This window comes from Ambystoma mexicanum, chromosome 3p, assembly GCF_040938575.1.
Source record: "Ambystoma mexicanum isolate Mex_15411 chromosome 3p, UKY_AmexF1_1, whole genome shotgun sequence".
Classification (NCBI taxonomy): domain Eukaryota; kingdom Metazoa; phylum Chordata; class Amphibia; order Caudata; family Ambystomatidae; genus Ambystoma; species Ambystoma mexicanum.
In genome coordinates, this window is record NC_090925.1 from 1029804679 (window position 1) to 1029828906 (window position 24228).

The 24228-nt window shown below is 47.9% G+C and overlaps 1 protein-coding gene across 4 annotated transcripts in view; it reads right to left on the reverse strand.

Moving 5' to 3' along the window:
* Nucleotides 1-24228, reverse strand: part of ARHGAP40 (Rho GTPase activating protein 40) — a 645040-nt gene that overhangs the window by 13808 nt on the left and 607004 nt on the right. For all 4 annotated transcript variants that reach the window (XM_069652367.1, XM_069652368.1, XM_069652366.1 and 1 more), the window contains one exon: nt 6190-6245. In XM_069652367.1, coding sequence (XP_069508468.1) covers nt 6190-6245 — 56 coding nt within the window. The remainder of the gene's footprint in view (nt 1-6189; nt 6246-24228) is intronic.

The window sequence follows — 24228 nt, forward strand, 5'->3', positions numbered from 1 at the left end:
AGGACCCCGCAGCGTCAGCACCACCCCACGTAAGTGGGAGGAGCTGACGCCGCAGTAGCACAAGGGATTCGGTGGCGCACACATAAGTGCACTGCCGTAAAGGTAAGTGGGGGTTGGAGGATTTCAGGCAAAGTTGATCTATCTGATCACTGCGCCGCACTGTAATTGCTGTCGACATTTTCACTGGCACAGTTACGAGCGGCACATTGAACACAGATTCACCTGAACTAGTGTACAGTGCAGCTGGGCCTGTGTGGCCTCAAAGATTCAGCTTTTCTGGCAGGGATGGGGTAGCGCCAGAAAACACCATGGGTGGAGCTGAGCTCAACTGGTCTGACCTAGTTTGCCCATGTGTTGCAGTCTGGTTAGGAAGTCTTAAAACCTACGCTGATTGGACTGTTGAAAGGGTGCCAAGGGTTTGTAAATGGCCTACAAGTGATTTGCCATGAAGATATGAGTTTATCCCTTATTTAACTCCTAGTCTACAGAGGGATGAAAGCATGTGAAGCTTTCATAGGGGAGGGCCCCGATCTTCTCTTGGGCATCTGGTATGAGCTTGGTATTCCTGAACAATGCCACTTGCCTCATGTCTTGTCCCAGACACATGCCTCTGACTGCAGTGTCCACATGCCCTGCTGCAGACTCCAGCACATCGTGCACCATTGTTATTGCTTCCCTAAATCCACATACAAAGTTACTGGCCCAACTTACTGTGGCCGTTTTGACTGCATGTTTTAGCCAGATTTTAAGGGGTGTGCAGGGTTAAGGTATATTTCAATTGATATACTGGGGTGGTTGGGGAAGCGGTGGGGGCGTATAAGAGGGGTATGGAAGGTGTGACCCCCATGAAAATGCTTCAAAACATGTAGGGAAATGGCTGCAGAGAGTTGGGATCTGGTGACATGTAGAAGATCTGAGACAAACTGCTCATTGTACTCGGGTAAGAACCACTGGAGAGTCCTTCACCTTCTTCACTGTGCTATTGAAGACAGTCATAAATTGCATCTGCATTGGCCCAACTTAAGCGGAGGGCGAAGTTGGCGTAAACGTTCCTGCCCATTAGTTCGTCTTTTCAGCAATGGTTGCTCTGAAGCAGATTACGATCATGGAGGTTTGCACTGAGCTAGGGAAGCTGATTCTACAATCAAATGGGTTGCTAGGTTGGTGCTGAGACACATTTCCGTCAAACTTCTGGAACATTGCACAAGATTTTATATTCACTGGGTGAAGATTCTGAAGGGGTTACCAGATCCTTTTGGACTCCTCTACATCCATGTGGAGAGGAATTTGTGTGTTGGTCTGCTTTTTGGGTGCGCACATCTGTGAGACTGACAGTTTCCGATGGAGGAGCATCTGGCATTTGAAGCTGGAGGAACTCCATGACATTCATAAGCCTTTCACGAAAGACGCCCACTGAATGGGGTGCTTTCTCCCTATCCTCTGAGTCCATCTATGGTGTCATCTGCAGCAGTTCGCACTGAGCGGCTCTATACCCCCTATGGAAGGTGTTGAACAGGGAACAGGAATTAGTACACTTGAAGGAGCATTGTTACCTTGACTTTCCACGCTCGTGAGAGTTGGCTGTGTCTACGCTTGTGGTGGTTGGCATGGTGGGTTCCGATATCATTTGCTTCGTAGGTCCCTAGGGCACCACCTCCATGATGTTCTTGAAAAATGCCCTTTTGTCAGATCCAGTAATGAAGCTGAGGAAACCGTGCCAAGGAAAGTTCATCAGCTTACCCGGGCAAAGTCGTGTCTCACCCTGCTGATGCAATTGTGTTGACAGGAGGGATTAAGTGCAATAGGAAGATGAACAAGGCGATAAAGGTCCATTTGCTTCATGGGAGAAACTTAGTTATGTCTCCCACCACTGCACACAGGGATATAAATAGCACAATACAATAATTTCAGTTTCTTGCACCCTCTATATGGAACACACCACTGTGTGTCAGGCTCCCACTCTTACATCTTTCAGGAAAAGTCTGAAAACGTTCCTTTTCTCTGAATCCTTTACCTAGTTGCACTACGCTCTATGAACCCATCTGTCGGACTGATGTCCTTTATTTGTTTGACTTTTTCTTTTTATGTTGGAACGCTTTGACGCCCATGGGCTTAAGCGCTGCGCAAATAAATAAATTCATTGCATGGATCCGAAGGGATCAAAAAGATCCCTAAATAACTTGTCGTAAACCCAGAGTGAATTGACAACCCTTTGTCGAATTCCCATAGGAATGAAAGACACCAAAGGTCCAGAAACATCTAACACGCCAGAGTCAATCGCCAACTCCCTCGATTTATTAGTGCAAGTCATGGTCCAGAGTCGTCCTGCAGGCACTGTTGGGGTGTGCTGAGAGGAATTATTAGCTCCCTCCAGGGGCGAGAGGCCCTCCAAATCAGATGTGAGTGGAAGAAAAAAATATGCCCTTTTATTTCGGTCCCTTCTCGAAAAACTCTGGTTATCCTACACAGCAACTTCAAATGAGCCTCCTGCACGAGAAGCAGACACTCATATGTGCTACTAGTGGCACAGAAGCCTGGACCTTTGGCCCTGTGTGGTGCGAGTGCTGATTTTAGGTAGGATACCAGAAGAGGTATTGGCTTTATTTCACAAATTCATGTGCAGATTATTTGAGAGAACCTCTGGCAACTGGCCAGTTTAGGGTAATTCCAATACCTCAGGGTGAACAATGGTATTAGAATGCTTGTGCATCTTGGCAAAGCCTAGTGTTGGGTGTTGGGAAAGATTTCTCTAAGTTCACTTTTCCCTCCATATTACAGACCCCCCACCCCCAAACTTTTTTGCTTTTGTTTCACTGACCTAACCTGACTTTTCCAGTGGAACACAGCCTTCAACTGCACGTCCCTGGGCTTTTGCTAGGTTTCCCTTAGTCTTCGACTATGTTTCTTGGGAACTTTTTATCTGTGCGCCAAGTACCTTAATAGACCATGCACAAGGTTCTTTTCATTTTATGGTCGTAGACAACCCTCTAAGGAATTGTTGGTGGTGAGACAAGTAGGCCTAGGAAGAACTGGTGGCAGCAATTAACCTTACAGGTATTTTTACTTTTTTATCGCACCATACTACGTTTATCGCTTTTAGTCCACGACGGTGGCCAGTGCCGAAAATGGCCATGCCACAAAGTGTTTTGTTCTGTCCTGAGGACATCTTGTCCCTGAACCTTCCCCCAGGTCGGGCTGACCTGGGACTTCCTTATTTGGGGATGCAGCCTCCCATGAAAACCGCATCTTTTGCGGGTTCCTGCATGTCACGTGTGCTAGCGCCCAGGAAGAGGGTTGGGACTGTCTGGTCCCAATCTACACTACTGGTGCCAGTATATTTGGTGTGCTTGAATGACTGGGAACACTGTGGACCATGTTTGGTACACGCCTGGTGTGCATGCAAGAGAGCTGATGTTCCATTGGGTGTCCCAGATTCGAGTGCGCAACGAATCTTGGATAAGAGAAGGGGCTCTGCATCCATTCCAGGTCGATCTACAGTTATTCGCACCAAACTACAAAAGGAGCCAAGTATCCTGTAAACCAAAGCAGACCCGTGGACCCGCTGTAGACGCGCTGGAAGGTTTGGTACCCTGATCCCGCTGTTGGCCTGCCAGACCCCTGCTTTGTTATCGATCTTAGAAGGCCTGCAAGGGCGCTTTGACCCTCTGGAGTAGTGGAAACAACTACTCTCTGCACCTCCTGATCGCCTGCAAAAAGAGTATTCTCAGAAGTGTTCCTAGGCTGTCCAGTGAACTGACCAGCTCTACCACGGGATATTGCAAAGGAGCGCTGCCATTCCGAGTTGCGACTCTAAATTTGGGTACTCGTTAGCCTGGATCCTCGGCCCTCTTGCCCAAATTTTAAAGGCCTGGCTCCCCTGGGTCGCGAATTAAGAGTGTGCCGGACCGCACTGCAAGCCGTTGCTGTCCCTGCTTAACTACGCTGTGGTGAAGGTCGCTGTGGGTGCTTTGCTTGCCTGCTCTCCTATGCCCAGAGTCCTGCTGCTCTGGAATTGTCTTCGTCTTCCCTTTGTGAGCATAGTAAATGCTACTGTTCCATCACGTACCACCGTCCTGTCCCGCAGCCCCTTAGTCAGAACGACAAGCAACTGCATTGTTTGAACCTACCAGTGACCTCGACTAGGCTGGCGAAGTTTGGTCCGGAGAGTGCCAAAGGTTGGTGAGTACTTGCTTAACTTACCGGTGGCCCCTGGCACATCCATTGTACTTTTACGCACAAGGATTTCTTAAAGATCCTCACTTTGGCTGGAATAGCCTGCGCTCCCTAGCTATTCCTGAACCTCGAAAGTCACCCTGCCTGCAAGGGCAGACCCTCCTCGAAAATTAGGACTTTATTCTTCAACACCTCAAGCCCCTTCCTGAACTGCTACAGCCCCCTGAAGGGGAGTTTTCTCTCCTTAAGCACGACCGTGATTTGTAAACGCCAACTAACTCTCTTGGCCTGGATTCACCATTGGCTACCCACGGTGAATAACCACCATGTCATTTCTGATCCCTGACCTGACTTCCTCGTGGTATAGGAACCCCCTACCTCCTGTACTCCTTATACATGCTTGCTAAATTGTTAATAACATTTGTACTGTATCTTCTGTATGCACTATTGTATGTAACTAAGCTTAAGTATTCTTGTAACTGCTGTGCCCGGCTACCCCTGGGTTTTGATGCGCATCATCAAATAATAAACTAAAATAATAAACCAAACTAAACTGCTGTACTTTTGAGCACAAGGCTCCTCAATTCATAGGGTTGGACTGCTTATGTTAGGGTTTGGATTTTGAAGTCTGCCAATGCAATAATTGTGGATGCGTTTTCCCCCCATCTTGCATTAGGCTAAAAGTGATTGTATATGTTAAATATTGATACGCTTGTGTGGTAATTGTTTCTCTATTACTGTGGTTCTTCGTGTTTGATTATAAGGCCTATAATAAATGTATATGTATTTTTGGGTTACATGTGATTATAACGAATCCAAAATAACTAATACCATAATAACAATTTCCAAAATAATGAATTATTTTTTTTGTTGTTTAGGTGGGTTTCAGGGGTATCCCCCGAAACCCCCCCATTTTTTTGTTAATACTTTCCCCCACCCCCAAAACCACTATTCCCTCTCCCAACCCCTTTTTAGTTTTTTTCCGAATTCGTTATTTTGGAATTCGCTATTTTAGGTTTGTTATAATGGTATTAGTTATTTTGGTATTCATTATAATCATGGCATATCGTATTTTTTATATACACCTGTCGAAGAGTATTCTGTGACTCGTTCCTGTGTGTGCTCATGGTGGGCTTCCAATCACTCTCACCGCTCCCGAGACCTAGTCTTGACCGCTGCCAAGCTACCTTGATTGGTCGGGCTTGTCTAGAAGGTTCCCATGTTTCACTAAACTAGGGTGGCCTCCTAAACTTCTGCGCACCTGCCAAAATTTAGAAATCCAGCTCAACACTGCGCACCACTTGCACCTATAGACAAACCCAGGTGGTCCCTCACCAGGGTATCTTATGCATGCATCTGTGGACTCTCGAGTCTTTCTGTGGTCTGGTAGGTATGTCTGGGAAGAACAGATTCCATGGAATTGAGAGCGAAGGAAAATAAAAGTGTTATATTTGCATTCTGCGTCCATGCAAAACACTCCCAGAACTCTGGAGGAGAGTACAGAATTTAACTGACCACATGTGCAACACATGTATCTGAATGCCAGCAGGAAAAAATGTATGAGTGCATGGGGTGCTGAGGCCCCAGTCATTGAAGAAAGAAATGGTGGGCTCAGAGTCTGAACTGAAAACTTTAGAACTGGCCTTTTTTAATCCAATGGCCTGTAACAAAAAAATAAAGCCCAAAAGCTGAGTGCAAGAAAACAAGTCAGCTGCTGGATATTGAAAGGCTGCTAAAAGGAAATGCACGAGTTGGGGAAGAAACGCACCAGCGCCGATTAAAGACTCTCATGAGAGCAATATGACATGTTAAGTGGGGGAGGACAGTAGCATGTTTTTAAAGGACGCCTTTTTGTTGAAAACGGGTTTCATTGCCCTTCAAAAACCAGTGGGAATGGAGAAAATTAGCCTGTGCATAAGAATATAACACAAGACTTACATTTTCAGGCAGATCTACATCCAAATATACTGTAACTAGTTTCTGTTTTCAAAACAATGCAATTCTCTCTTAACTTACTTATATTTCCGCCAACTTCATAAAGCAGCAGGTTCGGAGAATCAATGGAGCCATTGCTAGGGGCAGATAAGAAAATGTATATGTCAAATGAGGAAAAATAAACTGTCAATACATAGCTAGGAAGGTAGAATAGTGGGTCAGAGAAAAAGTGTGTTTGAAAGCGTCGAAGCCAAGTGGGATTATCAACACACAGATGCTCCATAAGAGTATTTACACAAGTATTTAAGCAATACAGTGTTTAGCTGTTTTCACTCCTTTTGTGCTTCCTAGTTCTTCCTAGTTCCTAGTTTCTTCACTCTTCAGATTAGCTCTTCTAGCCTTCCCCCTGGATTTCAGGGCCCAAGTGCACTTGCACATTGTGTGTAGGCAGTGGAAAGTGGGGATTGTGCCCCGCCAGACGAAACCCCAGAGCTTCTAAAAGGCTAATGTCACTTATGCTGGTCTGGAGGCTGGATGCACTTTGCAGCTCTTCACCTTGGTTTAGAGACATCTAGCTCTGTTCCCAGACACCACTCATTCCTCTGCTTCAATGCATTGGGACAGTCTCTGACCTAAGGAGGGGCGGGGGACTGTTTCTTTGCCTCTCTGATGAGCTCTCCTGTGGTCTCACTCACTTGGTCTATCGCCTCATCGACAATCCATCACAAGCCTGTCCCTCCTGCCTCCTTACTTACACAAGTAACGTTCCAGATTCTTGATCTAATCTAGCCCTTCCTGGAAAGTCTCCCTGCCTCTCCTATCGCAGGCTCCCTCTCATTCAAAAACCTGTTCGGGTTCCCCTCCTGTTCTTTGTTCTTTCTACCCCTTATCACTTCCACCGTTCTCCTGGTTGATTTTTTATTTCTTCCACTCCTCCCTAGTTATCACCTCTGTTGATGCATCTTTTTCTCCTCCCTCCCCCTACTTTGACTGCTCTCCAACCTTCTTTCTTCTCTCCAGCTTCACCTCTTTATCCTGCATTTCCAAGCTTCCTTCTCTTGTCTTCCTATTCTTCACCTTCCTTCTCTTCTAGATTCACTCCCCCTTTGCCCTCCATTCTCCAGCACCCTCCTCTTCCCAGCTTCACTCCCTTCCCACTGTCCTCAATTCTCTAGCGTCCTCTTCCTCCTTTCCCAGCGTCACATCCTCCTCTCTCCAACCTCCTTCTCTCCTGTCCATTCTCACAGCCTTTTCTCGGAGGAGGCTGGGTAGAAGAGAACCATCACCAGCCCTCTCTCACCAATCACACATGCACCCATTGACGACTCTTGGAACTTAAGTATGGGCTTGGCTCTGCCTTCAAGGACATCACTTACTTGAACACCTGGGTCAGGAGTGTGTAGATTTGAATGTGGAAACATGATTGGCTACTCTTGACTGGACTGAGATCTTCCCACTGCTCCGACGTCTCCTTGCAGCAAGAGCCAGGACTGAGCTTTCAAGGCATATTGCCACAATCTCATTCCTTTCTACCATGCATGGGAAGCAATAAGTGCAGCAGGGCTAAGTGCACCGTGGTTTGAATTGGGGTTTCACTTCACTGCTTCTGGGAATTTCTGTCACCTGCACGCTTACATCAAGTGTTTCTACTAATCTGCTCCAGGCTTGTGACGGGTTCACAAATTTGTGAAAAGGGGTGACCTGTGGGTCAATACCCACAGGGGAGATTCCATTATCACATGGTCTATATATTAAATACAATCCATTAAAGGGACTGTTAGGCAAGATTGTATGCAGTACCCTGTTGGGGACTGCACCAGCCTTGTCCTCCTGGCAATAGTTAACCCAACCTTTGGTATAAGCATGTATTACACAAGTTGGTAGAGTGACTGAGCAGCCAGGCTTATCTCAAGAGGGGTCGATGTGAGCTGTAGGGTTGCAACAGAGTTTCACAGTGACAAGTATCCAAATAACACTTACACTCTAGGTTTCTTGATTAAACAATTATGTATTCATTTAACAGTCAGGTCAGTAAGCCTTATTTAGAAGGGAGCAAATATGTAACACTTAAATATAATTCAAAATGCACTCTCTAAGTTTCAATAAATCAGTAGATACCCATTTGTGATGGCACACAGACACTTCCCACACCCTGAAGTGACTTCAATAACTAGGACACTGTGGACATTGATACATCACTAGTACATTTAGAGCAATAGTGAGTTTGATGTCAAAAGGAAAAGGGTAGGGAATGAAACAATGGTTAACAAGTTTCTCAAACAGGTAACAATTTTGAACCCCCCAATGCAATGTAGATTAACCTTTTCTCAGCTATACAAGTAAAGAAGATATGACTTTTGAAGGGACAGATCAAAACACAAAGCGAGAGGTTAGAAGAGTCTTGAGGGAGCCAGGACAGCCAATGTTACTTGAGCTGAGGCAATTCTTGAAGGTAAGTAGAAAGTATTGCACAATGTTTTTAGAGAGCTTTGTAGAAAATGGAATCACTGTTGGGTCACCAGCTGGGAGGCTTGTTATGGGCAAAGCTGCAAGCAACTCTGCAAAAGGCAGCAAATGCAAGTTTCAACTGAGAGCAAGCAAGCTACACAACAAGAGGTAAGTACCCCTTAGTTCACAGAACCTTAGGTCTGAAGAGATTGGTTCCAGCTGGCTTCTGTTCCTGTTGTAGTATGGCAGATCCTGTTGTTCCTGAGCCTCAGTCGTGGGGACAAGAGGGACCACATCTGGGGATTCCTGCACTACGATTTGAAGGTCAGCGGGAGCAATGGGGAAACTTCAGATCACCGGCACTTCGCGGTTTCAGCTTTTTGCGAATAGCACCACCGCAGTTCTTTGACACCTTGTAAGCTTGCTTTGCTTCTGGGGTCCAGCACTCTGTTGAGGTGGCTCAGGCTTGGTCAGGACTTCTTCGATGGAGTCCGAAGGATCTTCCTGGAGCTCAGATCAGGCTTAAAATGATGCACTCGAATCTGGTGTTTCTCTCCCTGGCACTTGGTTCCTGTAGCGCAAATGGAAGTACAGCCAGCAACAAGAGGATTTCAGATGAGGTTGTCTTGGTGCCGATTGGTCCCACCAACCCAAAGGGAGAAGTCCTCTTTTGCAGGGCTTCTCTAGGCAAGGTGAATTCGGAGCTTCAGCACTGCAGCAAGGCTTTACTGGATAAACCAACGGTCCAGGATTTGCAGCAAGCATCTCTTCCAAGTTCTTCTTCGGATTCCTTTGTCCAGTGGTCGACTCTGCCTGCCTTACGAAGGACCTGGCCTTTTATGCAAGTCTCTCCCATTCGTTCACAGCCTAGCTGTCACTCGCACAGCAGGGTGGCTGTCCTCCAAGAACAGCCAGCTGGCCAATCACCTTTGGGTGCATTCCTGTAACCAAGGAGGCTAAGCACAGGGAGTTTCGGGAACCTCCCTTGCTTCCTGCCCTGCCAGACACGCTGGAGCCAGAGGAGGGATGCGCCAGTGAACCCTGCCAAAGGCAAAACGAGCAAAGAGACCAAACCTGGTTTGGCGCGCAGAGTAAATCTCAAGAAGGACCTTTCCAATAAGAAAGGGTGAAAAAAGAAGACCGGGCCATTTTGACAAAATGGGCACCCATGGGTGCTTTACTGCAGCTGCAATTTCAGCCCACGGTAAAAACACACAATGGTAGGAAAAAGTAAACCACTGCCACCAGCCATTAATTGTAGAAAGGGTAACAAAAATGTTACATGAGAAACGAGACAAAGGGGATACCAAGTACCCCTCCAGCACTCCATGTAAGATAGTGGGTGCTGGGTCTACAAAGTTACAAAAGGTAAGTAAAGTCAATTTCACTTTACTGCTCTTGGAAACAGTAGGTTAACCAAGAGAAGGTATTTAAACCCTTGGGACATCTGAAAGACGTCCTGTGTCTCTGCACTGAAGGTGCTGCGTGTCTCAAGGTAAAAAGATGATGCCTATAGAGTATGTCAGACTCCAAAACCAAAAATAAAACAGTGTTCAAATCAATGAAAAATACATGAGATTGGGAAAAAGGTCTCACTCTCTCCAGGATAAAAATTAAAAGTCCTAAATTCCAGCAAAAGAGCTGGGGTCTCTAAGGTAGAAGGGAATTAGCACAAATCTGAGAATTCTTCCTAACAGGGACAGGACTATGTATGTGCGAATAGGAGAAGTCCCTGCCAAGCGACTAGGGTGCAGTGGGGTAAATCAAGAGATTCTTCATATCCAGCCCGCAGCCTGTCATCGCATAGCAGACGGCATACTGACCATTCACTCCAAGATCGAGAAAGGGAGGTTTCTGACATTAAAGCAGGTGATGGAATCGGAAATGTAGACTTAAGGACAGAGAAGAAATTATGAGGGGCACACGAGGGGGAAAGAATGAGAGAAAACCAAACATAGTTGAAAGGGTGGTTAAGATGGGTGGGGAAGGTCAAGTGTGTAGAGAGAGAAGGGTGGATTGAGTGATTAGTAAGTAGAGCAATGGAGGATGAATGCGATGCATCGAGGAACAGCAATGGTGCGAGAAATAAGCCAGTTTTGACAGAGAGATGGGCGATGATAGAACAATGGTACAGCAATATTGCAGACTATGATGTATCTCAACACAACAGAACAAGCATCCACCACAGCTCTTGCTACAGGACTCTCAGGCTCAGAACAGGTGGCAGTGAGGCCTTGCAGAATTTGTCACAAGTAAAGTACATTACCTCCAAATTACTAGCCCTCTAACATATAGGATTGTCTATCACACCCAATGAGCTTTCCAGACTCTGTAAAATTGTCAATGTTCTACGTAGTGGGGACTTGCATCCCAAACATGCAATTGCCAAGTGTCAAAGCAAAGTCATGCTAAGTCCCAGCCCAGCGTGCCACTGTCTGCATGCTTCCTGTTAGTATTCCATTCCTCGAATTGCAGCTCTAATAAAAGGTCTATCAAAGGTATCCCAATGTGTACCCAGCTGCCGTACAGAGCCTCCAGTCCTCCATTCTTTCATGTATCCTTTATACTTCAGACTTCAGACTGTCAAAAGGCCACTATTAACAGTTTCTATTCTTAATAAAAACAAGGTTGAGGGTGGATGTAAAAAAGGATTGTACTACAAACAAAGGTCTACTTTGCAACACTAACTGCTGGTTCAGAGGAAACAGAAACAGCACCAAAAAGGGACACTTACTCAATAATGTGCATCTGGCCTTCACTGGTTAGATTCCTGTACTTTGTCTTAGGGTTAGCTTTACCTTCCAGGGCCTGGTACTTACCAGCTACAGCATAAAAAGGAAACCTAAGATTTACAATGTCAGAATACAGGTATAAATAAATCTGCATAGGGATATTCTACGGTTCTAATCCAAAATTAAGCTCCCTTCTCCATCAAGATCTCAGGGTTGTCGCACCCTGGCAGCATTCTTCAGGTAATTCACAGCCTCAGGGACATGTCTTTTTTAGCTTTCTCAGAAGAGGAGTAGCTCTGCTCATATCTGTAGCTGTGATGTGGACACACTCCTAATGGGAGAGAACTGATTCTGCCCTTTCCCCAGTGGGCTCATTCGCTAGGATTTTCTCCCATTCCCAACTTTTCAGTATGCTGGGATTATAATCTTGCGTGCAAGCTGCAACCTACTGAGTTTGAGCCTATCACAGACCCTGGTCTGCTTTCAATTCTCCATCTGCTACCAGTTTTCAACCCAGCAGGTTGTTGTGCTCCTGATGGCGTCTGTGCTCTGGTTCATGACTGCCTTCCCTAGGTCTGAGACTCTCCTGCTACTTGAGCAGATCTGGAGATTACGCTGGGCAAGAGCAGGAGAGCACTGATGGTAAATGTTTTCTGTTGGATATACACTTGACTTGCCCCGCCATGATTGTCTGTCACTGGACATCTCACCTTTTCTAGAATCTTACTGCGGAGAACCATTTTCTTTGATTTATGTGATGCATCCTATGCCAAGTTCAGGAGGCAGGGTTTCTTTAGGTGAATATCTGTGGACCCACTAGAGATGGAAGCAAGACAGGTGTCGGGCTATGTAGATTAGTCTTCTACCACCTCCACTAGTCACATTACACCCTGGGAGCCTTCCTCTGCCCCCTGATCCCCAGAGTTGACTAGTTCAGCTTCATAACACCACTATAATTTATATGCACACATGCACCCACAGCTGCTTCAGCAAGCAGAGTAGCTTTCACATCTACTTTCCTTACTAAAGCTGTGTTAACTCTTTTTCCAAACTCATGCATATTAAAAAGATAATTAAAAGGTAGTTTCCACCAAAAACTGACATCTGCTCACAAAGCAAAAAGGGCAAATGAGAAGTTAATTTTTCCTCAAACGTAGATCTAGTCTCCTGCCTGTACCTTGGGGTAAAATGTGTAGCAGCCATGGAGGCTGAGTGCCACCTTACCACTGCATGATGCTGGACCCAGGGGATGTGTGCTAGGGATGCCCTGGCCTAACCTACCATGCCCCAGTCTTTTGGTAGAGGCCAGTCACACTGATGGGGAAACATGTTAAGTAACAAAGCATTTATACTGTGCCAAATCACAACCAAAATGGTCTTAGAATGCAAAGTGGTCTCGAGGTTGCCGTTTTGTGCCCCCACATGGGGTATCCATACCTTAATCTGCAGGAAAAAAAGGAGCACGGGAAAGGCAATAGAATGCAAAAGAGAGGCCAGGTGCCACAGACAAAAGGGGGAGTCTGAAGTGTGGGAGGGGATGTTTTGTAATAGTGTGTGTGCATATTAATCCTGTAAAGTGGACCACAGAATTCCTGGCATAGAAAAGATGTGTATATTCTAATATGTATAGGGTTGTGTTACAAGGCAGATATGGGGAATAGAAATATTTGTGCACACTGATATTTGAGTGCCGGAGGGGCTTGAAATGTGCCGGGGCAATCCTAATAGATTTGGTGGGTTATTTCACAGAGCATACCTTTAAATTATACTGCAAGCCAAACCCCAGAATGTTATTCAGGGACTACCAATTTTGATCATCAAGTGTAGAGTAGTCAGAAATAGACTGTTAGGGAGAATTTTCATGTTAGTGCTAAATTCCTCCCACCTTAGAGACCCCCAGCTCTTTTGCTGGACTTAGGACTTTTTAATTTTAACCCTGGAGTGAATGAGCCCTTTTTCTCACCCTCTCATGTGTTTTGAACTGATTTGGATTATGTGTTTTTACTCTTTTTGGAGTCTGGCAAACGCCATAGGCATCTACTTTTTGTCTGGTGACACACAGCACCTTCAGTGCAGTGTCACGGAGAAATCTTTTAGATTTCCGATAAGGTTTAAATACCTTTTCTTGTGTGAACTACGGTTCCCAACAATAGTAAAGTGAAATTGACTTCACTTACCTTTTCTCTTTGAGTGCTAGGGGGGACGGGGAGTTTACCTAGTAGCCCCTTATCCTGCATTCTCATGTAACATTTTTATGTTACCCTCACTACGTTAAATGGCTAGTGGCAGTGGTTTAATTTTTCCTACCATTGTGCTTTCTACCGCAGGCTGAACCCTCAGCTGCAGTACAGCGCCCTGATTCCCTCGGGTCTGGTGCGCATTATAAATGAATATAAAAACAAACATTGGTGACCATTTTGTCAAAATGGCGGCCATCTTCTTTTGTTGCCATTTTCGCTTTAGGCAGTCTTTCTTGGGTTTTACTCTGTGCGTCGATACAGATGCAAGTGCTTTGTTTGTCTTGCCTTTGGCGGGCTTGAGCCCTGAAGCCTGCCTCTGGCTCCAGTGTGTCTGGAAGGACAGGATGTGAGGGAGGGTCCTGAAAATCCCCTGTGCTTTGTCTCTAGGAATGCTTGAATGCAACCAGTCCCGATTGGCTGGCTGTTCTTTGAGGACAGTCATCCTGCTGTGCATGAATGGGAGAAACCAGCTTAAAAGGCGAGGGTGTTGGGACTAGAGGCAGAGCCGACGACTGGGAGGAACACCCAATGAAGAAACTGAACGAAGCTTGCTGCATCCTCCTGGACCTTTGAATTGCCCAGTGAAGCCCTGCTGTTGTGCTGAAACACCCTTTTCAATTTGACAGAGAAGCTCCGGAAGGGACGACTTTTCCCCTTGGGTTAGTGGGACCAACTAACCCGGAGACGAACGCCACTGGACCATCTTCCATGACTGGCTGGTAAAGAATCCGGACAAAAGCTCCAGGTCTCCCAAGGACTCTCCAGAAGCAGGACGACTAGATCCTGAGTCCCCTCACCAGAGTGCAAAGGAGTGAAGGAAGCCCAACTGGTATCCGAGATCTGCAACAGTGCGGTTTGCTAAGCACTGAAACCGCAAAGTGCTGCTGAACCGTAAAGAGCTCGAAGCTACCGACGACCTCCAGACATCTTCCCTCTTGTCCCCACAACTGAGGCTCAGGAAAAGGGGCCTGCACAGCTGCAGCAAGACAGAATCCAGCTGGTCCACTCTTCTTCAAACCAGAGGTACTTTTTAGCAATGCTTTTCTCGGTTGGGAATTGCATTGGCTTACTTTTAGAGTTGATTCCAACTCGGTTTCTCACAGGCTTAACAGCTTGTGACCCTACAAGTGATTTTCGAACAAACTAACTTTCTGCAAGACTTTGATTCCAAGAAGTGCCTCAGCTCCATAGAATGTTTCAAATTGACTTTGGCTGTCCTGGCTCCCTGAAGACTCTTCTAGTCCAGTGACTTTGATATTGTTTGTCCCTCATAGGTGGTAACTCAAACTGTTACTGCTGGGAAAGGCGTGTCTAGATTTAATTTGAAGATTTAGTTGTCCTCACATTTACTGAGAACCTGTTTAACCTTTTCCTTCCCTAAACCTCTTCTTTCTGCAACCTCAGAATCTGCAAAGTATAACCAGTGTGATATATAAATGCCATTACTGTCCTTGTGATTCAAGTCACCTCAGGGTGTAGGAATCGTGTAAGAAGCATAGCCAAAGATTATCCACTAACATGTTCCGATTCTGAAAAGTAATTTTGAAGTGTATTTACATTGTTATATGAATTGCCCTTTTAAAGAACGCTTATTTAAAAAATGATGTTAAATATATAACCATTTTTAATTGAAGCCTTGAGTGTAAGTGTTACTTGGCTACTTGCATTTACAGATTTCATTTGTAGATCTCTACAGCTTACATTTACCCCTCTTGAGATAGGCCTGGCTGCTCAGTCACACTACCAACTTGTGTAGCACAGACTTACAGACTTGTACCAAAAGGTGGGTTACCTAATACCAAGCAGGTAAGTGTTGTGTAGTCTCACACAGTGTGCTTCATCAATTCTTACCTAACAACCGTGAAGGAAAGAGACAGTCAGGGTTGACAGCCTTGTGCCTTGAAAATATGAATCTAACGTTAAGCCATTCCTCAAGCCTTGTGATTCTTTGTTTCGATTCCAAGAATACATAGGATGCCTAATCCATAGAAAAGGCAGTTGTGGACAGGGCCACCAGGGGGCGCCGAGATATGCTAAAGCATCTCTGTCGGTCTCCTCCCCAGGGCACCTAAAATAGGGGTCTGAGCCCCCCCTAACCCTATAAGACAGGAGCCCCGACCCCGCCAGAGGCTGTGTGAACCCTCCTGGTGGCTGGTGAGCGCAACCCTGATAGTTGGAGGTATGGAGAAGAGTGAATTTGGACCCAGTTTGGTGAGCGGCGAGAGCAGTGTGTGGGCCAGTTCCCGTCTGTGGAGTTGCGGCGACTCTGCTGTCCTCGAGGTGTTGGAGGGGGTCCGTGCCCTCCCTGCTGCTCCTGGCATGCTTTGGCTGTGTGACGGCTGCCTCCCCCGAACGAGAAGATCGTCCCTGCTGCGGCTCATTTGCAGGGCTCCAAGTCGTCAGTGCACATTGGTGGGGCTGGATGTCCCCTTAAGGCAGTGCCCGTGGTGAGGCCTCTGAGGCCCGGAGATCCTTGTAGTGGCCAGCCTCCGCAGACGCGGGATCCCAGTGGAGGTGGCTCGAGCGGATCGTCCTTGCCACTGCCAATTTGCAAGGATCCTCATCGTCAGTGGATTTTGTTGTTGCTGGGTGTCCACTGGAGGCGGCGCCTAGGTAGAGGCCTCGGAGGCCCTCAGACCCCTGAGGTGGCCGGCCCCCGCTGACTCAGGATCCCAGTGGAGGCAGCTGGCCCCGGAGGGCGTCCGGCGACGGTGCCCTTGGAGGAGGCAGGCTATGAGGAGGGCGACAACGGCCCCCTTCTGATCAGAGGGGCTGCAACGGAGGGGCAGAAAGGTGCTTCTGGCTGCACACGAAGAGCGCGGAGTCGTCCCTCGCTCCCCATCAGTGTAAAGGTTGGTGGCTTGAGCCCCCTTCCCAACACCCCCCCCGGGGGAAATAGAACTCTGGTACTCATCGTTACAGCATACCCCGGTGGGGTGGGGGCGCCGGCCTATCAACTGAGTGAAGGAAATCCCCCAGCCTGGACATAGTGGTTGCGAGTCCATTGCCTTGGAGGATCATTAGCATTATTTTCTCCACTGTGGACCCTTCATACTGCGCATATGTAGCTTAGCAAACTCAAGTCCTTAGCCTAAGCTACTTTCTGGGTACATTAGAGGCCCTGGCCCGCCCCCCCTCGGGTTATCTGCTGCATGCGTGTTCTCCCCCCTCTGGGCTGGGATTTCAGAGGGAGGGAGTCTGTTTGGAACACCAGTCTACTGTATTGGGGGTGTCCCTGCTCTAATTTTCTCTGTGCCTCTCCGGTCTGGGCACACTGCTGGTCTGCCTTTGCCATTGGCTTCGTGCCCATTTTTTCCCTCCCATATGCCCAGGGTCTGGGCCGTCTGGCGATCTCATCCTTTTAATGACTTGCAGTGCTTTGTCTAGCGCTCTCTCGAGTGGGTTAGAGAGCTATCTCCCCTTATCACGTCTGTCTGTTGCTGAGCTGGGCCCTCTTGGCATTCCTCGGAAGGGCTGGTCGGATAGCCGCCTGCTGGATCCTGACCCAGGTTTCTCCAACGAAAGCTAGTAGCGAGAGGAAGGGGGAGTGAGTGTTTTATTGTGTGGTGACCAGAGAAGGAGTCAGTATGAACATCTCTACGATCCCTGGAACAATCAGTATCCTCAAGCTACAACTAGGCCTTGGGGTCCAGATTGCTCGCGGGCCTGTTCCGTGGCCTCCCTTGAGGCGCCTCCGAGACCTGCGGGGCGTCGGTGGCGGCTTTCCTTCTGGGCGTTTTCTAGCCCCGTTGGGAGAGGGCGGTACCGAGGGTCTCCCCCCTACTCTCTGATGGACTGGACGCAATCCCTGCAGAGGTTCCGGCACTCCTCTGAGACGGTAAGGGAAAGGTGTACTATGCAGGCTGGAGACCAGCCAGAAGCTATGGATGCCCAATCTATGAGCAGAAGTATGGTGGCCCTGCTGAAGGAGATACGTGGATTTGGGGCGGACATTAGCAAAAGACTGGACTCGGATAAAAAGGTAGACTCTGTTGATGACTGAGTCCAAGCCCTGGAGGCCAATCAAAACTCAGTCGACCTCCTTGAAACTTAATTTGACATGCGGCTATCTGAGCTGGAGAGGAGAGAGGAGTAAGTTACCCTTAAGCTCGATGACTTGGAAAACAGAGCGGCTCTGCAACCTGAGGTTCCTTGGTGTTCCCGAGCAGGAAGGTGAGTCGCAGGTGGACATTACAAGGGTCGTCAAAGCGGCTCCATTGATTGGGAAGGCTCTAAGTAGCGATTTACCAAGACCTCTCTGCTCTCACGCTGTCGCGCCGGCAGCAATGCGGTCCCTTAACGAAGTGTCTTCAAGCTAAAGGGGTCAGATACAGGTGGGGGTCACCCATTTTCTCTCTCGTTTGAAGTTGAAGGATACAAGTACTCCCTAGTTACGGGGGACGATATTCAGAGAGTGACTGGCAAACTTCTGGGGGATTCCTCCTCGGGGAATTGGGAGAGAGAGCGGAGGAAAGGAGGTGGTTGAGCCTCACAAGTCTAATGGTTTTGCAGAAAGGCGCCGTGTTAGGGACCATAGAAAGTTTAGAAGAGTGGCTCCGGCCACCCCAGAGCAGTCTGCGACCTGACTGGATAATGTGTTTGTTTTGCCCTGAAGGGAGCTGAAGTGGGGAGCTGAACAGGGGATTCCTCCTGGGTTGATTTGGAGGCGCCCTGATTTACAGATCCCTGTTAGGGAGGTGGTGTTAATACATTTTGCGGGTCTTACTGGAGGGGGGGGGTGGAAATAACAGTTGACTTCTATCTCTGTATTGGGGTGGGGGCTCAGAAGGTTGTGGGCCTATTTCTTGTTAGCCACCCTGGTGGAGGCGGGCTTTAGTGGCCTGGTTGGGTATATCTGTCTGCATCAACCGATTGGAGTCTCTATTCTTTGGGTGGGTGGTACTTTTGATAGGAGACCATGGGGATTCAGTCGGTAGAGGTCCCTCGAAGGAGCTTGTGTTCCTGGGGGTTCAGGGCTTGAACTGTGCACTCCCAATGGCTGAATTTAGTCATGCGCTGACGTTGGGTTCTCTGAATGCATGGGGCCTCAACTCTCCTTATAAGAGGTCCCTAGTAGTGAAGGAGCTTAATAGGTTGAAGCTGGATTCTCTTTCTTCAAGAAACTCATTGGGTGAGGGGTGGCGAGCCGTCTCTGAAAGCTAACTCAATACAAAAAGTTTTTAATTTATGTGTCTTACCAGGCTAAGAAGAGAGGGGTGGCGATAGTGGTTTCCTCGAAAGCGCACTTTGCCCCAAGAGCCCAATGTAGGGACCCAGAGGGTCGTTACATACTGGTCAAGGGTGAAATTAGGGGTTCCAAGGTGACCCTGGTCTCCATATACGCTCCTAATGAGGCCCAGGATCGCTTTTGGTCAGAGGTGAAACCCAAAATCATAACGTTTGCTGAGGGTGCTCTTGTGGTGGGGGAGATTTTAATATGGTTCGTGACCTAGTTCGTGACCGGAAGTCTGATAGGGCCGGGGTGGACTCTTGGGTTGACAACCTGGTCCGCCCCCTAACGCCTCTTGAAAATTTGATTGTGGAATACAAGACGAGGAGAGGGTCCCTCTCCAAATTCTATAATGCCTTAATTACGGCGGATGTTGAGAACAGACAGGGCTTCAAGAAGCAGTGGGAGGAAACAGTAGGAGGGGTGGTGGAGGAACCCACGTGGGCTACTATTTTTCTTCTTTTCTCGGGCTCCTTGTACACAGCAGCGATGGAACACAACTTTAAGATACTCCACGCATGGCACCTCACACCAGAGACTTGCTAAAATGTACCCGGTGTGTCCCCCCCCTCTGCCCGAGGAACTGTAGCCAGCGTGGATCATGGTTCCATCTTTGGTGGGAGTGCCCCGCAATACAGATATATTGGTCAGAGCTGCTGAGTTGGATTAAAGAGATGAGATCTTAGGTGCCGACCTGCTGCTGCTCCCCTTCAAACTTCTCTTTGGCATCCCGTCCCCGGAGGCGGTTGTGCCCACCTTGCCAAGGGTGGTCCAGGGAGACTTGCCCTAGCTCAAAGGTGGAAAAACGGCCTGGTGCCCTCCAAATCAGAATGGCTCGCCAAACTCTGGACAAGATTTACATAAGAGAAACTTTCAGCTTTAACCCACGATACCATGAAGTCTTTTCTTCAAGATTGCATGGTAGTTTTGCTTCATGAGGACTGTGAAACAATGACTAAGATATTTGGGGTGTGGTGTGAATTTTGCTTTGTACAAGCCTTCCAACATCAGTTTACTTTCTGTCTCCTCCTGTTTTGGTTGAGCCCACACTGTCCGCTTCGGTTGCTTGTTTGGTCCCTGTCTGGTTGGTAATTGAGTCTCCATGCCCTTCATGGGTTCGGTTGTATATGAGCGGGGTGTGCGGGAGGGAGCGTGTTTGTTTGGATATGTTTCATTTGAAGTTATCAAAGGTTGATGGCTTTGCTTCTTTGTTGAAAAATGTTCAATAAAATGTAAATGGAAAAAAAAGAAAAGGCAGTTCTAAATTCCTTAAGAAGAAAATAGTTTGCCTGATCCATTTGGAGGAAGTTGTAAGTTCTATTGTATAATAACTCTGCCTCTTCATTTATTATGTGAATTGGACAATGACTACTTTTTGGAACTCTAAAATCAAGTGTGATGATACATGGCATCTCGTCACTTATCCCCAGAGGGGAACCCTTCCTTGTGAGGCTAGGGAGATGAGCCCACTATGCAACAACCCCCGTAGGGATGGTGGAAAGCGAGACCTCACAGGGAGAGACGCCCCTCATGGGACAAGGACTCCCGTTCCATGATGCAAGTCGCTAACCCTCTTGCCCTTGAGAACATGAAACCCGTAAAGTCTGCTGAGAAACAATCTAAAAGCACTACTGTATGTTATTGCAATACTCATTCCTTTCTTCCTGTAAGAATTGATACCACCAAGTCAAGGAAGGCTAACTTAGACATACAGTCTGATCTCAATTCATCTTCCAAGAGTACAGAGAAGAAGCTTGATGGATTTATTAAACAAACTACTCCTTTGCCAAGTATAGCAGGTACTGGGAAGAGGTGGCCCGGGGGAGGTATGAAGAATACAAAATAGAGATAAACAAAGGACGATTGACACTCTGTTGGGAGGGCCCAGCTACATGACATAAAAATGGAGCAAGGCCTCAATGAGAGGCGAATGTAAGGAACACAAGGTGGCAACAGTAAAGAAAGACACGTGATCACAGTTCAAGGGTGTTTGTTAAACTGTATAATGGGTGAGAAAAAAGCCTCATCTAAACCAAAATCTAAGATGGTAGCAAGCTACGACCAGCAAATAATAAGGCAGTCCTAGTGGCGTCTTATCAAATAAAAAGGGTCTATACTAAAACAAACTATTGCCAATCCTTACCACCAAGTTACAAAATAGTGTGGGATAATGTTCACAAGAAAAGAAAAGTGTTCACCAAATGATAAGTCAGGATGGTATGGCTGGCTGCGGTCTCCCTTCCACAAGGCGGGACTCGAGCACAGCACACGGTTGCAGTTCCTTTCAACGATACCACGACCTTCTAGGGCCAAGTCTCTTTTTTGCAAAGTCTCTTGCAGAAAAGACCTGATGGACCATAAAAAATAAACAAACAAAAGTTCCTTTGGTAATCTTTCACGTTGGGTGATTGTTCTTCTCTCCTTGAATTCCCTGACCCAGACTCTGATCCTTCTTGCAACATTAGCCTTCCTCAGTCGTGTTCACTACGGTCTTTAACTCAAAACGTAACATTCCAAAGTCTCAATGTCTTCTTAAACAACTATTCACTGTGGACATCCCTCGGCCGGGTTCACACTTTTTGCCACAATGTTCATGGTTATATCACTGTTTACACCTACTTTGCAGGCATCCCTCAATCGGGTTCACATCTGCCAATTTCCCAGGCCTCTTAGTTCTCATAGTTCCAACAAACGAAGCAAAAAGGCTGTTGTCTTTCACTGTATAAGAAAGTGTGCCCGAAAGTGGGGGGTGGCGGGGCGGTGGGGTATGCGGGGTATAGAACTTCTGAATATCCTACGGGGTAGGATGGGGAAAAGATGTTATAAGGAAGTGGGTATCGCATCTCACCCGTTGGTGTCCCATTTCCACTCCCCGAGGACCCCCCTCCCTCCAGGTGATCCTCCCGCACTGGACCACCCCAGGAACTGGATCCAATAGAGATGGGCATGTCCTGGCCACCTTGACGACAGATCCCCGGGTATTAGCGGGTGAGGCACCTTTAGGTTTCTCAAACACAGAGCAAGCGCAAAGCATGGCAGAGCCAGGAAGTTTAAACCTGGAAACAAGCAAGTTTGCTGGAGAAGCAAACCTACAGTCATGAGGACGGTGACAGCAGGTTGCAGGAGTCTTTCACAGACCGGTGCAGACTCAAGGTCATGAGAGTCACAGGAGATCCGGTAGGGGATTGCGGAACGGTGTCGAATGTAACGAGAGCATCAGGAGTAATCTCCCTCATCTCAGTAATTGTTTCAAGAGTACCAAATGGAAAGAAGACATCGAGAGTAATCTCCCTTGTCTCAGTAGTTGTGTCAAGAGTATCAAATGGAACAAAAGCCTCAGGAGTAATCTCCCTCGACTCCAGAGTTGTGAAAAAAGTAGCGAGTGTCGCAATTACATCCCAAGTGATCTTCCTCATCTCAGTTGTTCTGTCAAAAAGTCTAAAAGGAAGAACGTATCGGGGTAGTCTGGCTCAAGGCTCTATACTCAAGAGAGACACTAAGGCTAGAGAGTGCTAGGAGAACAATCTCCTTTGTCAAAATGTTAGACGGAACCAAGGGCACCATGGGAACAGTTCCCCTTATTCTCACCAAGAGGAAGGAAGGAACATGTTACTTACCTGTAACTGTTGTTCTCCAGCATGGGTCTGACATGGATTCACATGCTCATTCCCCGTCGTCAGGCCGGGAATCCTCGGTAAAGAAAAAATCAGTATCAGTTTCGTTTCTGATCTGTCTTTCTCAGTAGTAACCAATTGCTGGTCTCTGGGTCATACTCCCCCCAGCCAATGACTGCCCTCTAAGCCCCGCCTCCGGCAGCCATCCTCAGATTTGGTAGCACGCAAAGTAGCAGTATGACCAAGTGAAGAGCCGCAGAGGGGTAGGAGGGAGGGTTTGCATGTGAATCCATGCCAGACCCATGCTGGAGAACAACAGTTACAGGTAAGTAACTTGTTCCTTCTCCAGCGTAGGGTCTGGCATGGATTCACATGCTCATGAATACAAGAATACATAGCAGTACACACATGCACAACCAACGGGAGGTGGCAAAGGCTCAATATTAAGCATTACATCAAAAACTCAACATTAAGCAATTCTTACCTCCTCACCAGGCTCACCTTAGGCGAACAGGTTGCGCAGCACTACTTGGCCGACCCTGGACTCCTCCCTGGAATCCCGGTCGACGCAGTAGAATCTCGTGAAGGTGTGCGTCGACCTCCACGTAGCAGCCCTGCAGATGTCCAGCAGGGGCACACCAGACAAGAACGCCGTGGTAGCAGCGATATCACTGGTCGAATGGGCTCTCGGACGGCCAGGCAACAGTCGGTTTGCCAACCGATGACAGTGCATGATGCAGCCGGAGAGCCATCTTGAAATGGAAGCCTTCGAGAGAGCCTTCCCTTGGTTCACAGGTCCAAAGTTCATTTGCGGTCCACGTAGAACTTCAGCGCTCTAGCCACATCCAGCGAGTGGAAAGTCCTCTCGGCCGGTGACGAAGGCGACGGGAAGAAAACGGGTAACACCAAGGGCTCGTTGAGATGGAAGTCGGACGGCACCTTGGGCATAAAGGAGGGGTGCGTCCTCAGCACCGCCCTCGTGTCATGAAAAGTCAAGTATGGAGGCTTGCAGGATAGGGCCTGGATTTCTCCCACTCGTCGTGCAGAGGTGATGGCCACAAGAAACGCAGTCTTCCACAACAGGAACTTCAACGGTGCCGAATGCAGGGGCTCGAATGGCGCCCCCATGAGCCTTGTCAGCACCACGTTGAGCTCCCACGCCGGGGTAGGGGCCTTCACCGGCGGGAACAATCGGAACAGTCCCTTCATAAATTCCTTCACCAGGGAATGGGACCACAAGGACGCCCGTCCTGTGGTTCTGGTGTATCGGGAGATCGCAGCCAGATGTATCTTGATGGAGGCGTGAGCCAGTCCAGCCTTGGCCAGCGACAGTAGGTACGGCAGCACTTGAGGGGCCGTAATCCGTAGAGGGTTAATCTTCTGTGCACGGCACCAAACAGAGAACCTCTTCCACTTATGTCCGTAGCACTTGAGAGTTGAGGACGCCCTGGCCTTTGCAAGGACCTCTCTGCAGTCAGCCGGGATATCGTACCCTCCAAACTCTAGTGCTGCAGGAGCCAGGCCTGCAAGTTCAGCGACTCCGGGTGATGAAGTATGGCGCCTCCTTCTCTGAAGAGGAGATCTGCGTCCGTCGGCAGCTTGACTGGTGGGGTTGCTGACAAGTCCAGAAGGTCTGGGAACCAGATCTGCCTCGGCCACACCGGTGCGACGAGGATCATCCTGCACCTGGACCTCTTGAGCTGGTTGACGAGTCGGAGCAGCAACGGCAACAGTGGGAACGCATATAGGAACAGGCCGTCCCATGGGAACGAGAAGGCATCGCCCATGCTCCTCGGCTGGGGAAACCTGCGGGCGAACCTCTGGCACTTGGAGTTTGTCGCCATCGCGAACAGGTC